This window comes from Protopterus annectens, chromosome 4.part0 (genome assembly GCF_019279795.1).
Source record: "Protopterus annectens isolate FY-2018-M chromosome 4.part0, PAN1.0, whole genome shotgun sequence".
Classification (NCBI taxonomy): Eukaryota; Metazoa; Chordata; order Ceratodontiformes; family Protopteridae; genus Protopterus; species Protopterus annectens.
This window is the reverse complement of record NC_056733.1, coordinates 408659085-408684814: the sequence shown is the minus strand read 5'-3', so window position 1 is coordinate 408684814 and position 25730 is coordinate 408659085. Positions and strand designations below refer to the sequence as shown.

General features: G+C 40.1%; 1 protein-coding gene across 2 annotated transcripts in view; it reads left to right on the top strand.

Moving 5' to 3' along the window:
- LOC122799354 (adhesion G-protein coupled receptor D1-like) overlaps positions 1–25730 on the top strand; it is a 689306-nt gene that overhangs the window by 208225 nt on the left and 455351 nt on the right. For both annotated transcript variants that reach the window (XM_044068349.1, XM_044068348.1), the window contains exon 9: positions 19052–19275. In XM_044068349.1, the coding sequence (XP_043924284.1) occupies positions 19052–19275 (224 nt within the window). The remainder of the gene's footprint in view (positions 1–19051; positions 19276–25730) is intronic.

Below are 25730 nucleotides of genomic sequence, written 5' to 3'. Positions count from 1 at the left end.
CAGATCATGTCTCCTAAACCTGATAGACTTCTTTGAAGCAGTCACCAAAACTGTAGACAAGGGTAAGGTGGTTCACACAGCCTATCTAGATCTTGCCAAGGCTTTCAACACCACCCCTCACTCTGGAATTATAGATAAACTCACTAAACTAGGTATACATCCCTATGTCACAAGATGGGTTGCCAACTGGGTCACTGACAGAACCCACACTGTGAAAGCAGCAGACTCCAAATCCGACTTCAGACCAATGACAAGTGGAGTACCCCAAGGTTCAGTCCTGGGTCCTCTCCTGTTTGGTATCTACTTCTCTGAAGTACAGGCTAACACAGAAGGTCTTTGGCTAACGAAGTTCGCAGATGACTGCAAACTAGGAGCCATAATCGAAACTCCTAACGATGTGGATATCCTACAAAAGGGCCTCACTGAGACAGATGCCTGGCATTAAAGCCATGGCCTCAAGCTCAATGCTAAAAAGTGCATTGTCATCCCCTTTGGTAAAAACTCTGTACCCATGAACTACCACATAGGCGGTAGTAAACCTAACACCGAAAGTGTGATAAGAGACCTTGGGACACAGGTGGACAGTAGTCTCTCCTTTGATAATCACATTGCCACAGTAGTCTGGAAATCCTTCTATGTGTCACACCTCATCACAAAAGCTTTCTCATCTAGGCAAAAAAGAGGTCATTGTTCCCCTCTACTCGTCACTCATTAGACCCATTATAGAGTACAATGCCCCTTTTGGTATGTACCTCACAAGACATCTACAACAACTGGGAAGGCCACAGAAATACATCACAAAGAGGATTACTGGCCTCAAACAGATGCCCTATGCAGACCATCTCAAAAATCTCTAGCTTTACTCCATCGCATATCGCCTACTCAGAGGTAATCTCTGCCTAACATACAAAGCTATGTCAAACCCAGAGCTGTTGGACATGCTCCACTTAAAGAAATCCCAATCCCTCTGAGCTACACACTCTAGGGACGTAAACCTTGTCACCACAATAAACAGAACATGCTAGAGGGATAGATACTTCCCATACTCTGGAACAAACTACCTGTCTATATCAAACAAAGTTCCTCATTAGCACTCTTCAAGAAAAATCTTGATGATTGGATGGGAAATAGGAAATTCACCCCGGGGATCACTTCTGTGGCTCTGCTCGATAGTGGCACAGGAAAATAATTTTTCTGGGTGGAAAAAGCCAAGGTACCTTTTTGGCTAGGCTTATATAGGCCCTAGGGCCAATAGCCTAGTACCTACCTATGAACCTATGAACAATAGCATGTTTAGGGACTATTTGCCAGCAGAACCACTTCTTCAAACTCATCTGGCCATGTTACTAGGCCACATCACATGTGGAACCCACCCTGAGGCCTCCTCATCTACTGACCTAGCACTACCTTCAGGTGGAACCACCTCAGGGGATGTTGTCCCCCACCCCTGGTGACACACACAGACATGATCCTGTCACCCAAGGTCAGGTCCAGGGTCTGTTCCATAGTGGGCTCCACGGACACTTGTGGGATGTGGTAGATCACCTTGAGGCACCCAGTACGCATTCACAAGGTCCACATGCTCCTCCTGCTCAGCCTCCAGGCAAGGGCTGTGGACTGCTGTTGTGAGTAGCAATGGGTGGGAGGCTTGTTCCCATTGTTTCCATATGGGGGCCCATGGGGCTTCCACATCGCAGACCACACAAACCATCCAGGGTGTTTACCCACCACATATATCATATACCACCCCTGTAGGCTGTCCTCTATATCTACCAACCAGGACCACATCCACAAATATACCTGCCATCATTCCCCATATTACCATTCCCTACTTCACAGACAAGGGCAATGTGGTCCCAAAAAGGGGTTCATATGTGACATATCCATCCATGTTGCACACACAGCTGTATATATCTGTGTGTATTGCTATGTGTGCTGCTCCCTCGCACATAGCATGCAGCGCTGTGATGGTAATACAGGGGACATGTATTTACACACATATATTTGTGTGTGTGTTTGTATATATGTAGACATGTGCATATATATATATATATATATATATATATATATATATATATATATATATATCTTTATATGTGTAGAGATATATTATTATATTATGTTTTATATATGTGTTTATATATATGTCTATATATGGGTATCTGTATATCTGTAGACATACGTGTAGATATATATATATATATATATATATATATATATATATATATATATATATATATGTATATATATATATATAGATATATATGTGTGTGTGTGTGTGTACACATATACATACCTATATATGGGGTACATTCAGACATCAGGTCCACAATCTCAAAACTCCTTCCTGCACAGCTGAACTTTTCTGCCTTGCTACAACACAGACAGGTGCCACATATGGAGACAGCCTAACATTAGGGGTATATATAGGGCCAGGTTGCAGGTAAGCCTATTACATACCTATGGCATTTCAGCATGCTACAATACATGTTAACCTGAGTGTCCTGCAAGTGGTGGGCTCTGGAACCCACGTGTCCATCATTATGGCATTACTTCCACCACCAGCTATTGGCCACAGTAATATACATCCATTCCATTACACACCACATACTATATTGGCTTACATCTTGTCGGATGCTGCTGCTCTACACAGCTGAGGGGTATGGCCCACTACCCACAGGGACAGACTCTAATCTCCATAGCAGTTGTTCAGCTGAAGATCATTACAAAAGCAACACCTGATGGCACATATATATCATTCCACATCATCCACCCCAGTATTATGGATCAAGTACTACAGTCAATTGCATGCATATATATTTCACATACCTGTTGTGGGGATGAGGTCTGTTGTGGATAGTGTCCTTGTAGGAGGTATTTTTTTTCACTCCTTAGCCTGCTTCCTTTGTTTTCTTTTTTGGTGTGGTTGTGGTTCTGGATCTGTTTTATGTTTTCTGTTTGTTTTCTCTTTCTCTTTCTCTCTCTCAGTCTCTCTATCTCTCTCTTTCCAGTAAATGGATTGAGCTGCTTGGAATAGATTGCAGCATGGCTTTTGTGGGTGATCGCCTCTGCACCACTCAGTGTCCTCCACTTGCTACCTGCATGCAGCATGTTGTGTAATACTTCCAATTATCACTGTCATGGCAACCCACTACTATAAATCCCTACATCATGTGGGTGTGGTCCATTTACCTTTCCTGTAAGGTGGACATCCTTCCTGTCCTTCCTGTATGTGGGCAGCAGTGTTACAGACAGCAGGTAGCAATACCTCTTACAAGAGAACTTGCACACTCAGGCCAGCTACATATTTGTATGAGGTTCCAGAACTACAAACAGAGTGTGAGTACTGTTGGTGTATGCATTGTATAGCACCAGTATTACAGGGTTTGTGTGTACATACTAGTTTAACATGGACTGCAGTCTGTCTGCATAGCTCTCAGCTGTCTGCCTATCCACAAGATGGCCAGAGGTGTGCGTGTTATGTTTTGCCTGTCCACCACACAGATTTTGTGTCAGATATATCACTGGCTGTGTGTGTGTGTTGAGTGCTATCAGTACATGACTACATCCATTTGTGTTTCTGACTTCATATTCCTGTCTAAGGGTATGTTGCAGACTATCCTGTAACACCAGTGACTTGCTTAGTGTATGACAACACTATTTCACATATGGACCTGTGTTCCAGCCTCTGTCCTCCACCTACATGTCCATATGACATGCTGTCAGAGGTTGTTAGGTAGTGGCCTGTGATTATGTCATGCTTACATTCCTGATATCATTCCACTGCTGTGGTGGCCCCCACACATATTGTCACCTTAGGTAAATGCAGGCCTACTGCTTCCTGCCATACAGACTGTTCTGTTTGTCAGTGTGAGTGTGATGGTTTCAGTTATGCCTTGTTATGTAACAGATACATCCCATTGTATCAACTGAGGTCTTTACACCCTAGGGATTGTGTACAGAATGTAGACAGAGGCTGCTGGACTATACATCTGCAGTACTTACTGTTGATTGATTGCTATCCTGTGGCCCAGTCTGTCTTTAATGTTGTACTACTTGAAGGTCTTGGCCTGGACAGCAACATATGTAATGCTTTCCGGAATACTTATTAATATATCTGTTTGGCAGTTGCATTAGTCTGTTTATATGTATTTCAGAGTCTAAACAGCTATATGACATGGAATATACAACTGCAATAGTACACAAATAAAGCTTTCTCATGTATGCAAACCTGTGTGTAGTGTTATATCCTTTGACCTCTCTGTGGGTATATGTTGCAGGCAACATTTGTCTTTTGTATGGGTGAGTCATACAGTGTCAAGTTGGTAAGGTGGCAACTGTAGGCATACTGGCTGTTCCATATGGTGTGCACCCTCTAAATATGTAGCTTCCTACACATATCTGTGTGTGTGTATGTGTAGTTACATATATATATATATATATATATATATATATATATATGTGTGTGTGTGTATCTGCATATATGTGTCTGTATATATGTATCTTAGGAATGTTTATTGCTTTCACATTGTACATTCCCTCTGGTAGCCAGACTGTACTGCATGATATGTTATTGATACCAGCCTGACATCATACAGGTGGGATGGATCACTGTTAACATCTTGTGCCCATGTTGTGTCAGGTCTTGGTTATGGGATTTGCAACAATTGGTATTGTATTGCAGGGCAGACCTGTTTGGCTGTGTTGGGGGTGGAATATCAATACATACAAGATGTATATTGCTTGGGCCCCCTCACCCCCATTAATGGTGCCTGTGGTCATATATGTATTTGTTATGTTCTCTTATATATATATATATATATATATATATATATATATATACTTACACACACATATATATATATATATATATATATATATATATATATATATATATATATATATATATATATATATATATATATATATATATATATATATATATATATATATATATATATATATATATATATATATATATATATATATATATATATATATATATATATATATATATATATATATATATATATATATATGTAGACATATATAGCTATAGATGTATGCATATGTATATATATATATATATATATATATATATATATATATATATATGTATATATATGTTTATATATATATATATATATATATATATATATATATATATATATATATATATATATATATATATTTCTATACATATAGATATGTATATAGCTATTTAGATATAAATATATATACATATACACACACACACATGCATCTACATGTATAAATACATTTCCTGTACTGTTGAATGACTGTGCTGCATGATATGTCTGTGAAAACATCAGGGTTATGTATATCTGACATGGCTTAGTGGTAAATCAGTTTGGCTATGGTGTGCAGGGTCCTGGGTTCAAGACTTGTAGAGGCTGTTTATTTTGTTGCTGGGCAGAACAAGGGCCATTGGATACAGAGTGATTTAGGCACTTTTAAGCAGTTGTAAGCGGGATTGCATGGGTTTGCGTGGAGGTAAGCATTGCTATCTTCCAGTTACAGTTTCTTATATTCAGTTAGCTTCTAAATTGCTTAACCTGTGTAGGCATTACTTACCCCCATGCAAACAGGCTTAAACCCGCTTACCGCCGCTTAAAAGTGCTTACTCTCGCTTACAAAAGGATTGATAGGAAAGTGGTGAAAAAGGGGCACAAAGAGGGAAAGACAGTAAGGAAAATATGGATGTGCAGGAAGGGTGTAGGGGAGGTCCATAGCTGCCCATTTCTTCTACAGCAACAGCTGTGCATATACTAAATTTGGAGATAGATTTGGACACTCATACCCCCGAGAGAAGGGTGAGGACAACAATAATATGTTGTTAAGCCAATTAGACCAGATTACATGTGTCCAATGGACACGTGAAAAATGGGCAACTATGTATGGGGCAAGATTATTTTGGGGAACAGATTGCCCTTTTTTTTTTCAGGTGAGAGTGGGATGTTGGGGAGGGATAGTAGGTATATTTGGGGAGGTAGGTTGGGTAGGTTAACAGACAAGACAAACAAGATGCATACAGGGGTGGTATATGACACATGTGGGGGTAAACACCTTGATGTGGAGGGGGTGTTGGGAAATCAGAAGCCCATGAGCTCCATAGTGGAAACAGTGGGACTGAGGTCCCCACCCATGGGCAGTCACCACTGCACCTTCACAAGATGGCTGTGCTGGGGGCTGAGTCAGAGAGCCAGGCCGACCCTCTAGTCATGACACATGGCCCTCAAGCTGGCATAGCAGATTTCCAAACTCCCTGTGGAGCTCACTATGCACCATGCCCTGGACCTGGCGATGGGTGACAGTGTCCTGTCTGTGTCCGCTCCCAGGGGGGCAAGCCCCATCCCCTGAGGCAGTTCCACCCAAAGGTGGTGCAGGACCAGCAGACGAGTAGGCCCCGGGATGGACGTCAGACATGCTGGTGCTTGGTGCCACGGCCAGATGAGGTGGGACAGGTGGGTCCGCTGGGACCCGCATTCCCATACGTGCTATGGTGTTTATGTTTTATCAACATATGTGGGTTAGTAATAGTCAACACATTCCAGGATTGGGTATAACAGCATGCATAGATATTCCCATTAACCCAAACACCAGATATGGAACAGTTGCATAGCAAACAGAACACATGCATATAAGGGACCACAGTGGTAGTTACAACAGCATGCAGGTACATTGATGGCACCATGCCACCAATGTGGGAGTATTTCAACATAGCACATGCATAGAAACAGATTTAAATAATTATCGAACAATAGGACATATGTCCCAACATTAGAGTTAAGTCAGCACATACCAATTGAGTTGGGTATTTTGTTTATTGCTGCAGATATGGTGGGGGTAGAGAAGGATGTCACTTAACAACTAGTATATTCCTGTAGTTTGCATTACTTTCCTAGTCAGTGCTGTTATCTGTACCTTACAAGTATTAGTACACTACCATATTGCCTTACTTTGGACAGTGGTATGGCTGTCGACAACTATATACATAGGTTCATAGGTTCATAGGTTCATAGGTTCATACTAGGCTATCTGCCCGAGGGCATTTACAAGCCTAGCCCATCGTTTTGTGGCTTACGCCACCCCTTTAGTATGGGGAACTATACCCATTATTTTGCTGTGCCTCTGTCGAGCAGTGACACTGAGGTAATCCCTGGGGTATATCTGCGATCTCCCATCCATTGGTCAAGATTTCTCTTGAACAAGGCCAGCGAGGTGCTCTGCCTCACATGTACCGGGATTTTGTTCCACAGCATAGGGAGTCTTTGGGTGATGAATCTATCCCTCCAGCACGTCCTATTAATAGCCGTGTCAAGGTTTAAGTCTCCGCCCTTGTGGCTCTGATGGATCTAGATTTTTGAGGTGAAGCATATTCATCAAATCTGGGTTTGACATGGCCTTGTATGTTAGGCAAAGGTCACCTCTGAGCAAGCGGTGCGACTGAATAGAGCTGGAGTTCTTTCAGTCGGGCAGCATAGGACAGATTTTTGAGACCCTTTATCCTTTTGGTGAGGAACTTTTGTGGCCTCTCCAGCTGCTGCAAGTGTCGGGTCAGATACATTCGAATGGGGCATTGTACTCAATCATTGGTCTGATGAGTGATGAGTAAAGGAGACTATGACCTCCCTTGATCTAGATGAGAATCCCTTCATGATAAGGTGGGCAATGTAGAAGGTCTTCCTAACTACTTTAGCTACATGGGTGTCGAATGACAGACTACTATCAACCTGGGTCCCCAGGTCCCTGATAACTTCTTCTGTGCTCAGTGGATTGCCACCTATTTGGTAGCTAGGGGTAACCTTGTTTTTCCCGAAGGGTATGACTATGCATTTTTGGCATTTAACTTTAGGCCGTGGCTCTGGCACCAGTTATCCGTTTCTGTGAGACCCTTCTGAAGGATATCTGTGTCAGATGTGTTTTCTACTATGGCCAGTTTGCAGTCATCTGCAAACTTTGTCAGCCATAACCCTCCTGTGTTTGCTTGTACTTCGGAAAAGTAGATGCCAAACAAGAGTGGGCCCAGGACTGAGCCCTGTGGGACACCACTTGTGACAGGCTTTGAGTCTGACATGGCGCCAGCAGCTCTGACCCTGTGGGTTCTGTCACTCAGCCAGTTTGCAACCCATCTTGTGATGTATGGGTTGACATTTAAGCTGATGAGTTTTTCAATGATACCCGAATGGGGTATTGTATCGAAGAACTTAGCCAGATCGAGGTAGGCTGTATGGACTGCCTTTCCCTCATCAATGGCTTTGGTGACTGTTTCGAAAAAGTCAACCAAGTTTAAAAGGCATGATCTGCCTTTGACAAAGCCAAACTGGGTTGGATCCAAAGTCTGCAAATTCCCTATGTCTTTATTTATGAGGTCCATTATGATCCTCTCCATGGCTTTGCAGATAAGGCTTGTCAAGCTAATGGGCCGGTAATTTCCAGGGTTGGTGGAGGCACCGCCTTTGTGAAGTGGTACCACAGTTGCAGTGCGCCACTCCTGGGTGCGTATCCAGAGGTAAGACTTTGATTAAACAGCTGTCCTAGCTGTGGGTTTAATTCCTCATTGAGTTCATGGAGCACACAGCCGGGACACCATCAGGTCCCATGGATGCTGTGTTTTTGCTTTGGAGAGAGCAGTTCTCACTTGGGCTGGAGATGTTTGGGGACTGCAATCGTTTGGTATAGATATCTCTCCTTTGGGGGGGAGAAGTTTGCACTGAACCTGTCAGCCAGTATGTTGGCAATGTCTGTAGGATCAGTAATCTTCACATCATTTTGAACTAGCTCTGAGCATATCTGGGAGTTTCCTCCCAGGTTTCTAACATAGCTAAAGAAGGCCTTATGATTGTCTTTTGAGTCTTTAGCTATTTTCTCTCGAAATTTGCTTTGGATGATTTTATGAGAGCTCTTAGTTTTTTACTTATAGTGATCAAGGGTGTCTTACCTTTTAAGGATTTTGCTCTATCTTGTAGTAGCTTCCTCCTTTTGTTGTAGAGTTTGTTTATGGCTGGGGTCCACCAGACTGGACGCTTGCCTTTGGTACAAAGAGTCTTTGTTTTGCTTGGGATTGCCTTATCCATGCAGTCCTGCAGGTGCTGGTAGAAGGCATTTGTAAGTGATTCAGCGGCTTGAGTACTGTTTTCATGGCTCGGGGCCTTAAAGGAGACCACACTAGTCTTTAGAAGTGTGAAGTCGGCTTTTGAGAAGTTCTTTACTGTGGTCTTTTTTATTTCAGGTGGGGGTGGGATGAGGACCTCCAGCGAGATTAGTTTGTGGTCTGATCTCACCAGTGAGGGTACACCTCCGGTGTTGAACATTGTGCTCCCATGTTCGTGATGATGAGATCAAGTATGTTATCTCCTCTTGTGGGGATGGTGACTAGTTGTTCCATGGCATTTGAGTTTATGAATTCCAGGAACTTTTGGGCTAGGGTGTTTGGGCTTGAGTAGTGTTCCCAGTCTATATTAGGGTAATTGAAGTCACCTAGTATGATGGTGTTTGGTGATACATTTATCCCCTCTAGTGTTTTCAGGAAGGCCATGTGAGGTTCCTGAGTTTGTGAGCTGAACATGAACTGGTTTTACCTGCAGTATACACTTCTTACCTGGTATACCTGTGGAGGAATTGTTTTTTAACACTAACTAACTGTTTCTACACATACTCCCATATTCTAGGTTGATGTTATGCACATACCTGTCCATCTCTTTTTGCACAGACTCTTGGCATGTCTTGACCACATGCAGGTGAACCAGGACATATTTCGACTATTGCCCTCTTAAACCTTTAGTGAATTACAACACTCTCATACAGGATTTCCTAGACAGTTATATTATGTAGCACAGTGTGGGTGACAGTGATTATTGATACCTTATTATTCAGAGCACCTGCAACACAAGCAATGCCATACAATAACAGAGTACACAGTACCAGTACAGGATATCAATCTTTTATTTCTAGGCACAGTGTTCATATCTGACAGACCTGTGGGAGCAATGTTTGTTAGCACTACCTGAATGTTGCCACACAAATTGCCAGATTCCACATTAGTATTATGCACATACATCTCACTCTGTTACTGTACACACTCTGGTCACAGCTTGACAACATGGGGGTGTAGATGGGACATACTTGTCTTATTACTCATAACATTTTGGGGAGTTGCTAGAGTGACAGGTTTCTTCTAATATGTGTCTAACAATCAGTTGTATTTCTTGTTTGCTGCCTAAATGTCTGGGATCATCCCACTGATTTCCCAGGGGGACAGGGTGACAGGCAGCAGATATGGGCTGATTTACTGGACATTCTGGACTTATCTGTACAGTTGTGGGGTATGATTCTGTATGCAACCTACTACCACTCCTAGGATTCGAACCATGGCTGTGTGTGCTAAAAATACAACAGTTCATGTCTCAGTTGAGTGTGCTATTTGGAGTTTGTAGTCTGTCTTTTCACTGTTTTCTGTCTGTCTCTCTCAGTTGTACTATATGACCTCTTGGGATTACACCAGTCATATACAGACATTCCTACACATTTTATTTATGTTGCACAGTGTGGGTAACAGTGCTTAATACAACAGTACTATTAAGTGATTGCAAATCTACATTACCATATGATACCAGAGTAAACACAAGCAGTCCAGCAGTTAGACCTTCATTGACAGGCTATTATGCTTTTGTTTACATACAACCTATATGAGACTCTTCCTGCCATATTCTCTGGTGTATGCAGTACATGCCTTAAACAATACAGGTTTTATACAGGCAATGAACTTACTACTACTTTTAGATTTATTCCTATGACAGTACATGCAAGAGTATTACTAACCTCGGAATACTTGAGCAGTTCAAACACTGGTACTCACACAATTCTTCAAAAGCACTAACATGTTTATTGCGCTAAAACAGTAACACTAAAATGAACTCATTTTAGTGTTACCGTTTTAGTGCAATAAACGTGTTAGTGCTTTTGAAGAATTGTGTGAGTTCCAGTGTTTGAACTGCTCAAGTATTCCGTGGTTGGATTTGTGGTTAAGAAGTCTGTTTTGAGTTGAAGTATTACTAACCTGCCTCACATCGCAACCGCTCCAAGCAACATCCATGGGCCTCCTGGTTCATAGCCCGCTCACTTGCCACTGTGAAAGACATAAGAGGAATATTTAGCCATACCTATCCATAATATACATGAGCTGGAAATTATTAAACAGGTAGTGGACTGATACTTATACATGGCTGGGACCTCCCCTGTCTTCCTAGCCTCTTGGATCCACTGATCCAAGAGATCCCCCTTTCACCACTTCAGGTCGGCATAGTGATGCCTGACCTGCTCACCAGTTCGGGGTATGCCAGTGGCACTGGTGAGGTCATGGGCGAGATGGTCCCAGGCTTCCGTTTTGTACTGGGAACCCTGGTACTGGCTCTGCAGCAGTCTCATGTCATGATCTTTCACAAGGAGTCCTGCCATGACTCTGGACTCCTGGATGCCCCAGCGCTGTGCCCAAAAGTACACACCCTCTACCATTCCAGACATAGTGCCTACAAGTGGAAGATACAACTTGTTATGAGATGTATTCCTGCCTGTTGGGTTTAAATAGGGCTGGTTTCCCACACTTTGCCATGATTGGATGGTTTTGAAAAGGCTAAGCTATGGGCAAACCTGCCTACCTAAGGTTGGCATTGCTTAAAGGGGTATACCAATGGGCAGACTGAGTTAGCTGGCCTACACATTGCTTACACCTACTAAGCTGGGCTGTGCAATGCTTAGCGTTGCTTAATATTTAAGTTGCATTATATTTGCATTGTGGCATTGATTTATTATTCATTACATGTTATATATGTGTTTGGTATACATGATTCATGTGTATGTACACTGTATGGGGACCTTGTGTTTATTAGGGGATTTCAACACTTTATTATAATGACACCTCACATCTGGGCTTAATGCAGTACTCCAGTTCACATATTTATGTTATGTAGTAGGTTATACAACATAACACTGTATATAGATTCATTTCACATGTTCAGATTGAATTTCCTATAGTGAGGATCTGTTTGGAGATACCTCAATGTTATGTACTGCTGTGATGGCTTAGTGGTTAACTACTGTGACTATAGTGTACAGGGTCCTGGGTTTAAGACCTGCAAAGGCTGTTTATTTTGTTTCTGGCCAGAACAGCGGCTGTTGCATACAAAGTGATTAAGGCACTTTTAAGCAATTGTAAGCAGGTTTGCATGAGGGTAAGCTATGCTAACCTTTGATGTAACATGCTTACAGAGAGTTAGCTTCAATATTGCTTAACCTGTGTGCGCATTGCTTACCCCCATGCAAACGGGCTTAAACTCGCTTACTACTGCTTAAATATGCTTACTCCCACTTACTACTGTTTAATAGTGCTTACAGTTGCTTACTAGTGCTTACTCCCACTTACCACCACACTAATTTAGACAGTAATGTCTAATGGTTCTTGGGAAGGTGGTGGATTTGGAAACTGTATGGAGTTATCATTCATTACACATTTTACCTTCCATTTGTATCCCTGATTCCTGTGTACATATACTGTATGGGGCACTTGTGATTATCTGTGGACTTTGCAACATTATGACAATGACACCTCATGTCTGCATTTAATGCAGTACTCCAGTTCACAAATATATGTTATAAATATATACATGTTATAAATATACGTTATCGTAATTTATGCAACTAAATAAATTGATCATACAGTGCTTTGACATGGAAAATGGATTGTACTGGAGTGGGACTTGAACCAGGAATGACTCTTAGTAAGACGAATGCTCTGCCCACTACACTATTGCTATACTGCTTCATTTACATATATCTTGCTTTTTATCCTCTTGTGCCATTTAAGCTGCATTAACCATTGCTAAGCAATGGGCAAATCCACACACCTACGGTTAAATTTAATCTGTTTCATAAAAAAAAAACTTTATATTTAATGGTTTAACTATTGCTCTTGTAAACGTGGGGGGGGTGTTGCTGGGGGTATGCGAACACCTATGAGTGGTCTCGCTCATTCTTTTATACATACTCTGCTGTTCTTCATTGCAGGGGTGTGTATATTCTGAGAGCTCTGTTCTCAGACACGCCCCCTGCACTCGTACACGCTCCGTGTACATTTAGGAGTTCAGGCAGTGTGCCTTCATTAATATGCATGGCGGGCTGCCATCCTGCTCCTAAACGGCCACTTCTGTGCAGGACTAAGCTAGTCCTGCACAGAAGAATAGTGAATCCGGGGGATAGTAATGCATCCTGATGATGCAATATTGCATAGTAAACTTTTTCCACAGTCATTCGTATACCATTTAACTGTCCAGAATTTTGCAGACTGTCACAGTTTTTGCACCATATTTTTGCTGTCTCCCTTGCAAAATTTTTGATTCTTCAGGTCAGTCGCTGAGGATTAAAGTTACTCAATAATGCCAGATGTTAGTTTCGCATTTCTTAATGTTCAGAAAATGCACATTGGTGCAAAACCTGTTGCTCATATAAGTCTCGAAGCTAACTGCAGTGACTGATTTGTTTGCCATAAACTATACACATCCACACACAAACACATGTTTATAAACATACATTATATGTATGGCCATATGTACACGATAAAGCACTTTCTCTAACCTTTGAGTCTGAGGTATGGTGTTATAAATTCCTGCTTGTTGGCATAGCCCACTGTTATGGGAGGTATTCCTGGCCGTTAGTTATAGTACAGTGCTGATGGGCAATCTAAATGAAAAGGGCAGTCTATGTCCACCATCAGGCATCATGCATAATCCACTGTTGTTTGAGGCTGCCTCTTCTGATGTTCTTACTGCTGTAATGTCTGCTGTATCCTACAGTTCTGTCATATTCTTGTTCTACCAACCTGGATATGCTTGCTGTTGTATTGCTGTCCTGCAGGCAGAGCTTGGATTTAACACCTCATTATCATGTATGCCTTTCTGGAGTGCGCATCTTGCAGTTGTATCTAGAATGCTCTGAAATGCTGGCATCAGCTTGCAGTGTAAGCTTTAGCTTATATCCACATGTCTGACCTCAGGAAGGCACACAGTTATTATGGTTTCCTTATGGTGCAGATCCTTCAGCTCAATGCATCTAAGTTGCATTAGGGTTACAGGGCTGTCTGAGTCTGGGATTTTCCACATACTTGTCTAATAAACATAGCTCATAAATGAAAGTAAGCAAACATTCTACATACAGCTGAGATTATTTTACACAGTTAATATAAAGTCTGGCTTCAGGACAAAAACAGCTTTGACCCAGATTTATCTTTTGGGTCAAAGTGATGAAAACCTCTGAAGGTAGAAGGCTGAACCAAGTGAATCCAATCTTATGACTTAGGCATTTATTGGTATTTTAGTTTCATATTCTCAGCATGAGTATGTTTTATGAAAGAAAGTGGAATAACATTTCTGCCCCTTCCTGGAATTCTGAATCATCCTTCAGGGCAGAACTTTGTACTATTGCTGATATTATGAGTTTTCATAACTGGCTTCATCTTAAGTTGCTGTACTGAATCTCTTTCATTAATCCAGTCTGAACATTCTTTTGAATTATTTAAACAGACTGACCTTTGACTTTTTCTTCCTTTTAGATATGACTGGGGAACTGGTAATGATGCTCAAAACATTAAAGCAGTATGTTACATTTCGAATATACATTTTTGCAATATGATATTACTGAACTAATCATTGAAATGTTTAAAGAAGAACTGGTTAAAATGGCTGCTGACTATGGAAAATCAGGAATCATGTTGATCTGCTGAAGGAACTTTCAGCAATCTCATGTTTGTTTGTTTGTGTCTTTCGGCTTTTCCCGGTTAGGGGTCGCCACAGCGGAACTCCGGTCCGCTAATGATTGGCAGTTGATTTTTATGTACCGGCTTGCCAGGCCTGATGCACAACCTTCAACGAAGGTACGCCCATTCATGCATGTCTCCACGCAGAAGACGCTCTAGCTGAGAATCGATCCGGACAGCGTCTTACTGTGAGGAGACAACGCTACCGCAGCAGCACCACCACTCTCATGTAAATAACTTATTTAATGTAACTTGCAGAGAAACTAAAACTACTTTTTTTCATCTGACAAGTTCCCCACACCCTAATACTTAATCTCACAGTTCTACAGCAGTGGAGTAAAAGGCAAACTCTGCTGACACTGAAAGTGTTTTTAGTGAATTTAGGCATCAGCAGTTAATGAGAGAGTAATCAAACAACTTACAGGCTCTTGAAAAAATAGGAAACTGTAACTGCACTGTTCTACGGTTACAAGCAACAGCATGCTTAAGGAGATTATTTCATAGATGCAAGTCAATATTTATTCACCAAAACACTAAGATGATATTTATCTGGTCAGCAAGTCATCTGTTTCAAAACACAAGTACATCGGTCCACTTATGCAGATGTACTTCCATTGAGAATTATGTTCAAATACCCTCTATTTCTATGACCTCAGAGATAGTTAATTAGCTAGGGTGCAGGAGAAAACCCCTAGAAACCCCTCTGCATGAGATGTGCGGGGCTTGGCCTGCCATAAAAAATGTTGATGAGAGCCATTTCTCTTAAAGGTGCTTGACAAGCCATCACATTTATTCTTAAATACGAAGTGCAAGCAGAAACTAGTCGAATGTTGGCTGATTACCACGGTACTGTCATCCTCTTCAGTTGCTTGAAAGAAGTTGAATTTTCCTGCCATTTAAGTCATTTGTTAGTTTGCTTGGATTAATTTCCATGATTATTATGCCAATCTGTCATGGGTACTTAAAGATTTACAGGGCTCTAACAGAGTTTGAAACAGGCATCCACTTGAGGTTTCTTGATATGCTTTCCATTTTCCCATCTTGTACTAGTTTGCGCTTTAGCCATTAAAACTGTTCGCTTTTTTGTTAGTACTCCAGACTTATGTAGAGAAGGCACTGGGATTTATGAGCACACTACTGACTCTTTCAGAGCAGAGGTAAAGGTTGGTTCTGTTTGTTTCTATGAGATTTTGGGTCACACAGCTCTGGGGAATAGCTTTAATAAAAATAAAAAAAACAATATTACTATATTTTTAGCATCTCTGTAACCAAGCAAACGCAAAGACACTCGAACACAGATGTGACAGAATACGTTTTACCATCCTTTAAGAGAGGAAGGGATTCAGAAGGGGCAGACGTTAATTTGTTTTTTAACCCAATTATCACGCTAGCCTAGTACCACTGTTCATTTTTATTAAAAGTCATTGTAGAGATCTACAGCAACACAGTGTCATAGCCTCAGCATCATCTGCAGTACACCCAAAAGCAACTACTGAAACATGAAGAATTAAATAAGCAAATACCTACTGTGACAAACGAAAATGCTGCCAGCCCAGCTATCTGGAATTTTGTAAATAATCATATGTCATTTGTGATTTTAATATGATCCATAGGCTTGTCTTACAAATGTAAGGAAACTATATGTTATGTGTATATTAAACTACTGGTGTAGAAGTGTGTGTTGAAGTGTATGTTATGTACAGAGCTTCAAGAATGTAACCACAGTGTACCCTGCTGGAAAAGAGCAGAAATGTATATAAACTATATATCTGTGCAGATGTGTGTTTTAATGGTAGAAGATGAAACATACAGAGTTAACTTGCAAAACCTCAAGAAAATAAGTGGAATTTTTTACGATTCTGTTATCTCTGTTTCAGCTCAGAGAAGACACAATGTCTAGAGTTGGAAGTTTTCCTATTGTCTTGAAACAGAAATAATTACTAGGTTTCAAATGTAAAAGTGTTTAACTGTATTACGACTTCCAGTTCTAGGCAAACTTCTGAGATATATGTACCTCTGACACAGAAGTGCTAAATTCTAAGTTTCTATTAGCCTGGGAACTGAAGGCAGGTGACAAGGAGTAATGTCATCCTAGTGAACCCAGCAGTAATGTGTATTATTAATTTAAGAATGATCTCAGAGAGTGAGTCTGAGCATTTTGTAGCTTGTCTTGGATTTGAAAACATCCATTCAGCATTTCTCATCTGCATTTGCCTTGCTCTGTAAGTAAGTTATTTAAAGCAGAGTATCTTTTAGATATAGATAGGAATGTAGTGAAGATCAGTTTAGATGTTTTCTGTATTTATTTGAGACTGTCCTGCAATGTTGCTTTAAAATACTTCCTGTGATTCTGAACTTTGTAGTCACTGTACTGGGTTATTGAGTATTGTCTTGTTCTTTTATTATTTATTATTAAATATATTTAAACCTTTCAGTTATGGCTGGTTTGTTTAGAGATATTTAAGCTCATAGAGTACTTGCATATGTATTTGGTAACACTGTACAAGCCACTCTTAAATAGCCTTGCAAGTCTTGGTCACACTTACCATTTGGATAATAGTAACATTACACAGAAAGATTAGTCACCCTTTTGGAAGGGCCTTATAGTAGCTGATAAGGGGTTCTGGTGACAGTGCTAACTACCTTATGGTCTGGGCAGAAGGGGGCATAGCTAGTAAACCTGTGCCAGCCTTTCCCAGGTGTGTGTTTGTGTATAAATAAAATCTTAAAGTGTGTGTGTGTCTGTATCTGTGTGTGTGTCTGTATCTGTGTGTGTATGTGTGTGTGTGTGTGTGTGTGTGTGTGTGTGTGTGTGTGTGTGTGTGTGTGTGTGTGTGTGTGTGTGTGTGTGTGTGTGTGTGTGTGTGTGTGTGTGTGTGTGTGTGTGTGTGTGTGTCAGCTACTTGGGCAGGGACATGAAGCACTGGTTGGACAGAGAGAGTGAGTGCTGGGAGGACTTGGCTGGGAACCCTGGCTAAGGACTCAACTCTGTAGCTGTGCCAGTGGGGAGTCTTATTTGGGATCTGGAGAGTGAGAGAGAAACCAGCCCCAGACTGTCTGTGATCTCTGTGTGCTCTTAAGGGAAATTGTGCTTTACTGTGTGCATGTACTTGTCATCCTCCCAATGTGGACATCCCTCACTGGTGCTAGTGGTGAGGATTGAGGCACCTTTATTACTGGGCCAGTGCAGGGGCGTCACACCTACAGCAAGGTAAGATTGTTAATAAATGTTAATGTGGGGTACCATTTAAAGGATTTTAAATCAGAAGATAAGTTTACAAAGGTGTGACAGCTCTGGTGACACACAAATGTGGCCCAAGTGGCATGGAATCACTTAATGGCTCAGATGACTGAAGTCATAGCATAACAGAGGATTAGGATGCTTGTGGCCAACTTGTACAAGAGGCATGGCAGAGGTAGCTGAGGAATGTACCAGTATCCTCAAATGAAGAGTTAAAATGCAAAACATGTAGCCTGAAGGTGGGTTTCAGGCTCAGCAAGCCATCAATGGATGGTACTCTTCATAGTGGGCATATGGAAGCATGCACTCATACGGAAAAGGCATTGTAAGCCACAAAGTGATGGGTTTGCTCATCCTTCTATTGGAGGTGGAGGTAGGGCCATCATAATTGTCCTCATTGCCAGGTTGCCACAGAAGACAAAAACAACCCCCATGGCTGCCTGAATGATGCCTCCCCAATGGCTCCCATCTTCATAGTTATGAAGGACTTCACACCATGAAGAAATAAATGAGGTGAAATCTAACTATAAGCTTTTTATGTTACTATGTAAAAAACTTAGATTAACCTTGTTCTGGGCTCCAACTATGGAACTAACATCTTCAAATGAAATATCTCCCTCAACATTTAACCATTAAGCATTAGAAGTGAAATGTTCCCTTTTTCCATTCTGACCAGCTGTATGTGTATTTTGCATCATACACAGTGGTATAGTACAGCAGGAAAGAAGTCCCATACTGAGCTCTACTGAAGTGTGACTCTGTCACCACTGGTGGTTGATTGTTTTCTCAAGTTTCTGACCTTATAGGGCCCTCTGATGTCACATATCATACAGCTCTCCATGATGAAGGTAAGTCTGGAAGACATCACTGCTGTGTTTGGATGAACTTGGAAAATGTTGTTAGGTCTAATAGTGTATGATAAGACCAGAACTTAAGGTGATCAGATGATTTTAAATAATCTCTTTTTCCTTCTGTTACTATAGGAATGTCTATGAATACTGCTTCCTTACTGAATGAGCTAGAGCCCATGGGAGTCTTTGATTCGATCCAGGATGTCAATGCAACACTGAACAAACTCAAATATCTTCTGAGCGGTAGTCCTTTGTCCCCTGACTCTATGAAGAATACAGTAAAAGTTTTAAAAATGCTTGTCTCCAAGTTACCTGATGTTCAGTTTGAACCCAGACAGGCGAATTCTACAGCTAAGGTAATGTTTTTCCCTGTTCTTTCTTATGCTGAATACCTCTGACAGCCATTTTCTGAAAAAAATATAGTAAACCTAACTATTATTGTGATATTTATTTTGAGCAAGTGAATGTAAAAATAAATCTGAACATTTAGCATATAACTTTAGCAAAAGCACTTTTTGTGTCAGGTATGACATCTTTGATTCGTTGATTAAAACAGCAAAATAGGGTATCTAGGAAACCCAAAATCTAGGAAAAGGACATACAGTGGAAATGAAATACTAATAGAAGGAAAGCATTTGTCAATGCCATGTTTAATTGCAGTAATGATACCATTATATTTTGTGTTGGAGTACAAACAGAATATTCTCTTTGCTTTGTGAAGTAGCAGGTTTTATGTGGTTCTTGTCATTATTATAGAAGACAGCTTTTCAAATTCTGTATAGGTGCAAACAGAAAAGACTTCAACATCATTTAAAAAGCCCACATATACCCTAGCTTAGTGGGCTTTGCCCAGTGCACAGATCCTTTTTTTATTCATCTTTAAAGTTGGTGAACCTCAAGGAAAGTGTAATGTTCTCCGGTGAAATTAGTACATTTTATTTCACTAGCAAAATTGTCCATTAATCCATTGTATATTATTCTGTTCTGTATATGAACAACACATTAAGAAACAGTATATTCTAAAGTGGTCACAACATCAAAGATATCTCTATTGTGTTGTTATGGTTATAACATTAAATGCATTCTGTCATGGACGCATATAATGTCTCATGCTCTGCACTGCTGGAATCAATTAATATGTGATGGATGGACTCATATAAGACAGACAATTAGCATTGAGTACACAGCAAATGTAAATTAGTGACTTGGGCTATGGCCAGCACTTGCCACATCTAAATATGGTTTATACTGAACAGCTACAAATCAGTATTACAACTACTGTCTTTTCAGAATCTGGCAAAACTGCAATAGTTTTGGAAGAAGGAACCCCACTGTTGATCTGTTTCATGTTTACTTTTTGGAGTTATTTGTTGGAAAGTGCACCCAAGATTCCTGGATTGCTGGCTTGTGTTGTTGGTGTTTACTGGGAATTCAACTGTCTTGCTCTAAAGTCTACTGCCTTCCAGTTATGTAGTACCAAAAGTGACTGAGACTTGGCTAAGTTAATTTTCAGAGCCATTAACTAGGGTGAGGCAAGGGGGCAGCTGCCCTGGATGCAGGCTTTTGGGATCATTACTGGCAGGGACCACTGGTATGAGAGTACAATGCCAGCATTGTTTTATGAAACCATGAGGATAGTGTAGCTTCATAAATGCATGCAAATACTGCATATAGGTTCAAGTCTGATGCTCTCAGTCTGTGGTGATAATTGTAACACACTGCTTGTTGCATTTGAAGTAGTTTGCTACAGTTACAGAAGAGTATTTTTTGGAGGGGGACTTCATTGTTGAAACTTACAGTAGAAGAAAACTTTTTCTTTTTGCTGGCTTGCTTCTTGATAGGGGAATCAGTGTAGGAAATAGTATAGGACCCAAGATATCCTACCTACAATTATGACAGGTTTTGCATATAAATATAATGTTTCTCAGGTGTTCTACTAATACATTTCTTGTTCCAACAGCCCTTCTCTTGCCTTTTTGTTAACACGTTGTCACCACCTACTTATTATGATAAGATATTGCCATCAGCTATACAGGCATAGTAAATGTCCTTGTTTATGTCACATGTAATATAATCATGTAATAGCTATGACTAAAACAGTCACTCTTCAAAATGTGCATGTACACTTATACTAACAAACCACCAGCCACAAGCTGTTGAAGTTGAATAATGAAATTCTTTTCTTAAAATAATTAAAATTAGGCTGGCGTTCCTTGAAAACTGAACATACATGCAGATACACAGTTATGCAGAGACATACAAAATAAATGCTTCTACAGATAGACAGCAATTAGAATAACACTAACTCAGCTTTCAGCTATCTGGTCCTGCCATTACCACTAGGTGAAAATGTTTTGTAATCTATTTACTGCTGACTTAAGTCCACTGCATACCTTGAGGTAATGTAAAAAATGACTGAAAGCTCACCAGTTGTACTCTTAACTTGGAGGAGTCGTACATTTTTCTTCCTGTTTCATTTGTATTTTAAAATCTAAGCATTCTTTTTGCAATATCACTCAAATATAGATAGTAGTAGAAAATTCATGGAATTGCCATCTGAAAGGGTGTAGTAGGCTTAGAAGTTTGGGATTAAAAAATAAAAAAATAGAGTTGTGCTATGTGTACCTGTTTGAAATCAGTTCCAGAACTTTAAAACATCTTTATAGGTTCATAGGAATGTATACTTGTGTTAAGGACTAAAGGCTACCCAGAACAGAGTCTAAGACCTTGAGTTATTTCCTTCACATTTATCCACAAGTTCTTTAAGTGTGCTAAGCATTTTGGTTTGCCTGATATGCAGAAGAGTTTTGTTACAAGCATTCAGGATCAATTGAAATGAAATACATTTTCTTTCTACCCTTAAATGAAATTATTTTAAAGCTTAAGGTATTGTACTAGGGAGTGCACGTACTTGTGCACAGATTTAAAACTAAGAGTGTCCTTATCTACTCACAATGAACTGCACAACAAGCAGGACATAATGTGGCCCTTCGCAATACTATAAAGTCCTAAAAAGTTCTAATCCGGTAGATGTTTATAGCCCCAATAACACAATAATGATTTTGTAAACATTTGCTATACACACTGGGAGAGGGCAAGCATTGTTTTTGTATGTCCATGCAAATATGCATTGTATTCAAGTTGTGATTCTATTAAACTTGTGTATAAATCAATTAGTATGATTGCATCATGACAAGTGATTAACCTCGACATAAGGTCCATTTGGCTCAGTACTTTATTATGTGTCTGATAAGCATTAAGTTTGTATAAGAGTTTGTTAGAAGTAAAAACGCCAAGGTCTCTTGCTTAATGTAATAATATCCCGAGTAGATTTATTGAAGTACATTTCTTCAAAGAAAAGATACAAACAAAACAGAAAAGCGCTGCATGATTCTTGTACAGTTTTATACATTGAAAAAAAAGAAACTGCATTATTCTTAAAAAAATTATGCATTTAGCATGCTTCATGATTTCTTGGAAATTGCACATTTTAAACAACTTTATTTTACATTTTACATCTCTACTGCATCTTTAGCACAATTTATAGTTCATATATGTATCCTCTTTGGCGTGAATAAGAAATCAGACAAATATTAGCTATACCCTAGGCTTCTGTGTGGATCAAAGTGTCAGAGGACAACATAGGAAGCTATGCATAGGCACAAATGGCTGGAGATGGATCAGAAAGTGAAGGATTATAGAAGTGCAAGGAATAGGGCAGACAGCAGTGGTAAGTGATGGAAGGGAGTCAGGGCCAGAAGTGGTCAGGCAGGAGGCAACACCAGATGGAGAGGAGAAGGAAAGTGGGCAGGAAAGGGTGCACAGCTAAAGTGAAGGAAGAAAGGTGGTCAGAGGGATCAGGTGATTAAGAAGAAGAGTTGTATACAAGGTAAAGGCAGGGAGACACAATGAAGGTGGAAGAAACACACAAACACACCACATCTATTGTATGCCACTACCTGCTTGAGTGCACATAATATCCAAGTGTATGTGCTTGAATGTAAGCTAGTACTGTACAAATACTACATGCACAGAATTGAATAAAGCAAGTTCCCTACACCTTTTTTTTAGTTTAAGGGTGTGCATACTTATGCAACCAGCTTATTGTACGTTTTTTATTTTTTATATTTTTCCCCTAACAGATTTGTTTGTTTTTCAATCTAATTGTACAGGTGATAGGTCACTCTAAAGGTGGGAAAAGTTTTGAAATGATTTATTGTGGTCTCATTTTTTTATGTCACAAAAACCTGGCATTTTAACATGGGTGTGTACACTTTTTATATCCACTGTAAGTATATTTGCTATGTGAAACGGTTTTGCTAGATTAAGGAGGCTGGGGATATGTGTTGCATGTGCAGCTGGGGTTATCAGTGAGATGTTGTTTTAGTTTTCTTTTAAAGGAGATTATGTTGTCTAATTCTGTAACTGATGATGGGAAGGCATTCCACAGCTTAGTTATGGAATTGGAATATAGGCAGCTACCTGCTCTTTTACTAGGTTTTGATATTTTAAGTAGGTGTTTGTTATTAGAGTGTAGATTTTTGGATGGGACGTAATGTTTAATGATATTTTTGGGGAGAGCAACACTCATGTTTATAAATGAGTTTATGGGCAAAGGTAAGTTGTGTGTAATGTAGGTAATGTACAAATTCTAGCCAGTTTAGTTCTCTAGTGGCATGGGAATGGTGGGTGCGATTTGGTTGGGCCGATGCAAATTTTGCAATCTTATAATAACAGGACTGCAGTTTGTGTTGCAAAGAGTTGTGCAGATTGGTGAAGATAGGAGAGCCATATAGTAAAGTTGGAAGGAGAAGACTTTTTGAAAGTTGTATTCAGACAGATTTGTCTAAGTATTGGTTGTTTCTGTAAAGTTTGCATAATTTGAAGCAAGTCCTTTTTATTGCATTATTAATATGCAAGCCAAATCTAAGTTTGCTGTCAATAGTAATTCCTAGCAGTTTGGCCTGATTTACTAACTCTATTTTGGTTTAGTTTATGGAGAATATAGTAAAGTCTGTGGGAACAGGTTTAGATGCAAAGATGAGTAGTTTGGATTTATTAGGGTTAAGTAATAGCTGTGATTGGTTTAGCCAGAGTTCTATGGATGTAAGGGCCTTTTGTGTTAACTTTTGGAGGTCAGAGAAGTTATTGGAGGTACATAATATGGTTGAATCGTCTGCATATTGTATAGTAGTACAGTCAGAGGGAACTTGATGTAGGTCTTTTATAAAACTGTTGAATAGTAGGGGTCCTAAGATTGACGCCCTGGGGCACTCCTATGTTATTTGGGGGAAAGCTAGAGAGGTTATTCTGCCATTTTATAGATTGCTGTCTGTTTTTCAAGTAACTAGTGAACCAGGTTAGGGTGGCATCAGAGCATCCTAGTGATTGCATTTGCTGGATTAGTTTTATGTGGGAGACTGTGTCGAATGCTTTTGAGAGATCCAGTAACAGGAGTAATGTAAGTAGGTTACCATCTAGGATGTTATAGATGAAATTTGTGAAGGAGTCTGGGGCAGTAATGGTACTGTGGGATGGTCGAAAACCATGTTCTGAAGGGGATAGTAGGTTGTTGCTGGTTAGATATTCAACCAGTTTTTTTGTGGATGCATTTTTCCATTATTTTAGATAGAGGGGACAGTATGGAAATGGGTCTAAAATTAGATAGGTCATGACAGTTTCCACCTTTATGAAGTGGGGTGAGTATTGATTTTTTCCAGAGCTGGGGGACTGTGTGTTCTGCAAGTGATCGGTTTATAAGGATACTTACTGGGAAACCTATTGCCTTAGCATCAGTTTTGAGGTATTCAGGGGGGAGAGTATCAGCAGAAAAGGAGCCTGGCTTCAGTTTGCCAAGTAATGTTTGTATTTGAGAGGTTGTTACAGGTTGGATGTTAAATGATGGTATGGAGCTGATATTGCCTTGAGGTATGGTGGATGGGTTAATGGGGATTGGGGTATTGCTTGCCTTTACTAATGTAAGGATAATATAAATAATGTTTTTATTGAACATTTCAGTGATTTCAACTGGGCTTTTTCCTGGAAATGGAGATGGGTTTTGGGTGCTGCTAGGATTTAGTAATGAGTTGACAGATTTCCAGAAAAGTCAGGGATTATTACTGTGGGTGTTTATTTGTTGAGAGAATTAAGTCTTTTTGTCCTGATTAATGCCTGTTTTGCTTTGTTTCTAAGTATTTTGAAGGTGGTTTCATTGGGTGGGGTCTTATCTTTTCTCCATTTGTGCCATGTTTGGTCTGTATTAATCAGTAATTGTTTGGTTGACTTAGACAGCCAAGGAGCATGGTTATGTTTAACTCTCTTTTTTCTTATGGGGGCTATGGAGTTAAAAGGTATCTAGGAAGACAGTATTAAAATAATGTACCACTTCATCTAAGGGAAGATATTTCAATGGGTTCCAGTTTAGTGTTTGTAATAGGTTGCAAAAAGTGAGAATGGCTAAAATTGGCAAGATTTCTGGTATATTTGTATGAATGAATGCTTGGGGTGGAGGTTGATAGTCTGGGTATCAGAGCTGGTAAGTGGTCACTTAGGGTGTTGGGGTGCATGTTGGGATTGCAGTAGTATTGTGGGTGGGATACTAATATCCAGTCTAGGGTGGATTCAGGGTGATTGTTTGTTGGGGTTTGTATAAGTTGTGGAAATTTGAACAAATTGATGGAGTTTATAGAGTTGTTTGGTGTTAGTTTAAGTCAGTTTATATTAGTGTCACTGAGGATGATGGCTTCATTTGAGATGTAGTGGTTAGACCATGATAGGAATTCTACCAGTGTTGGGATATTGGGACCTTGAT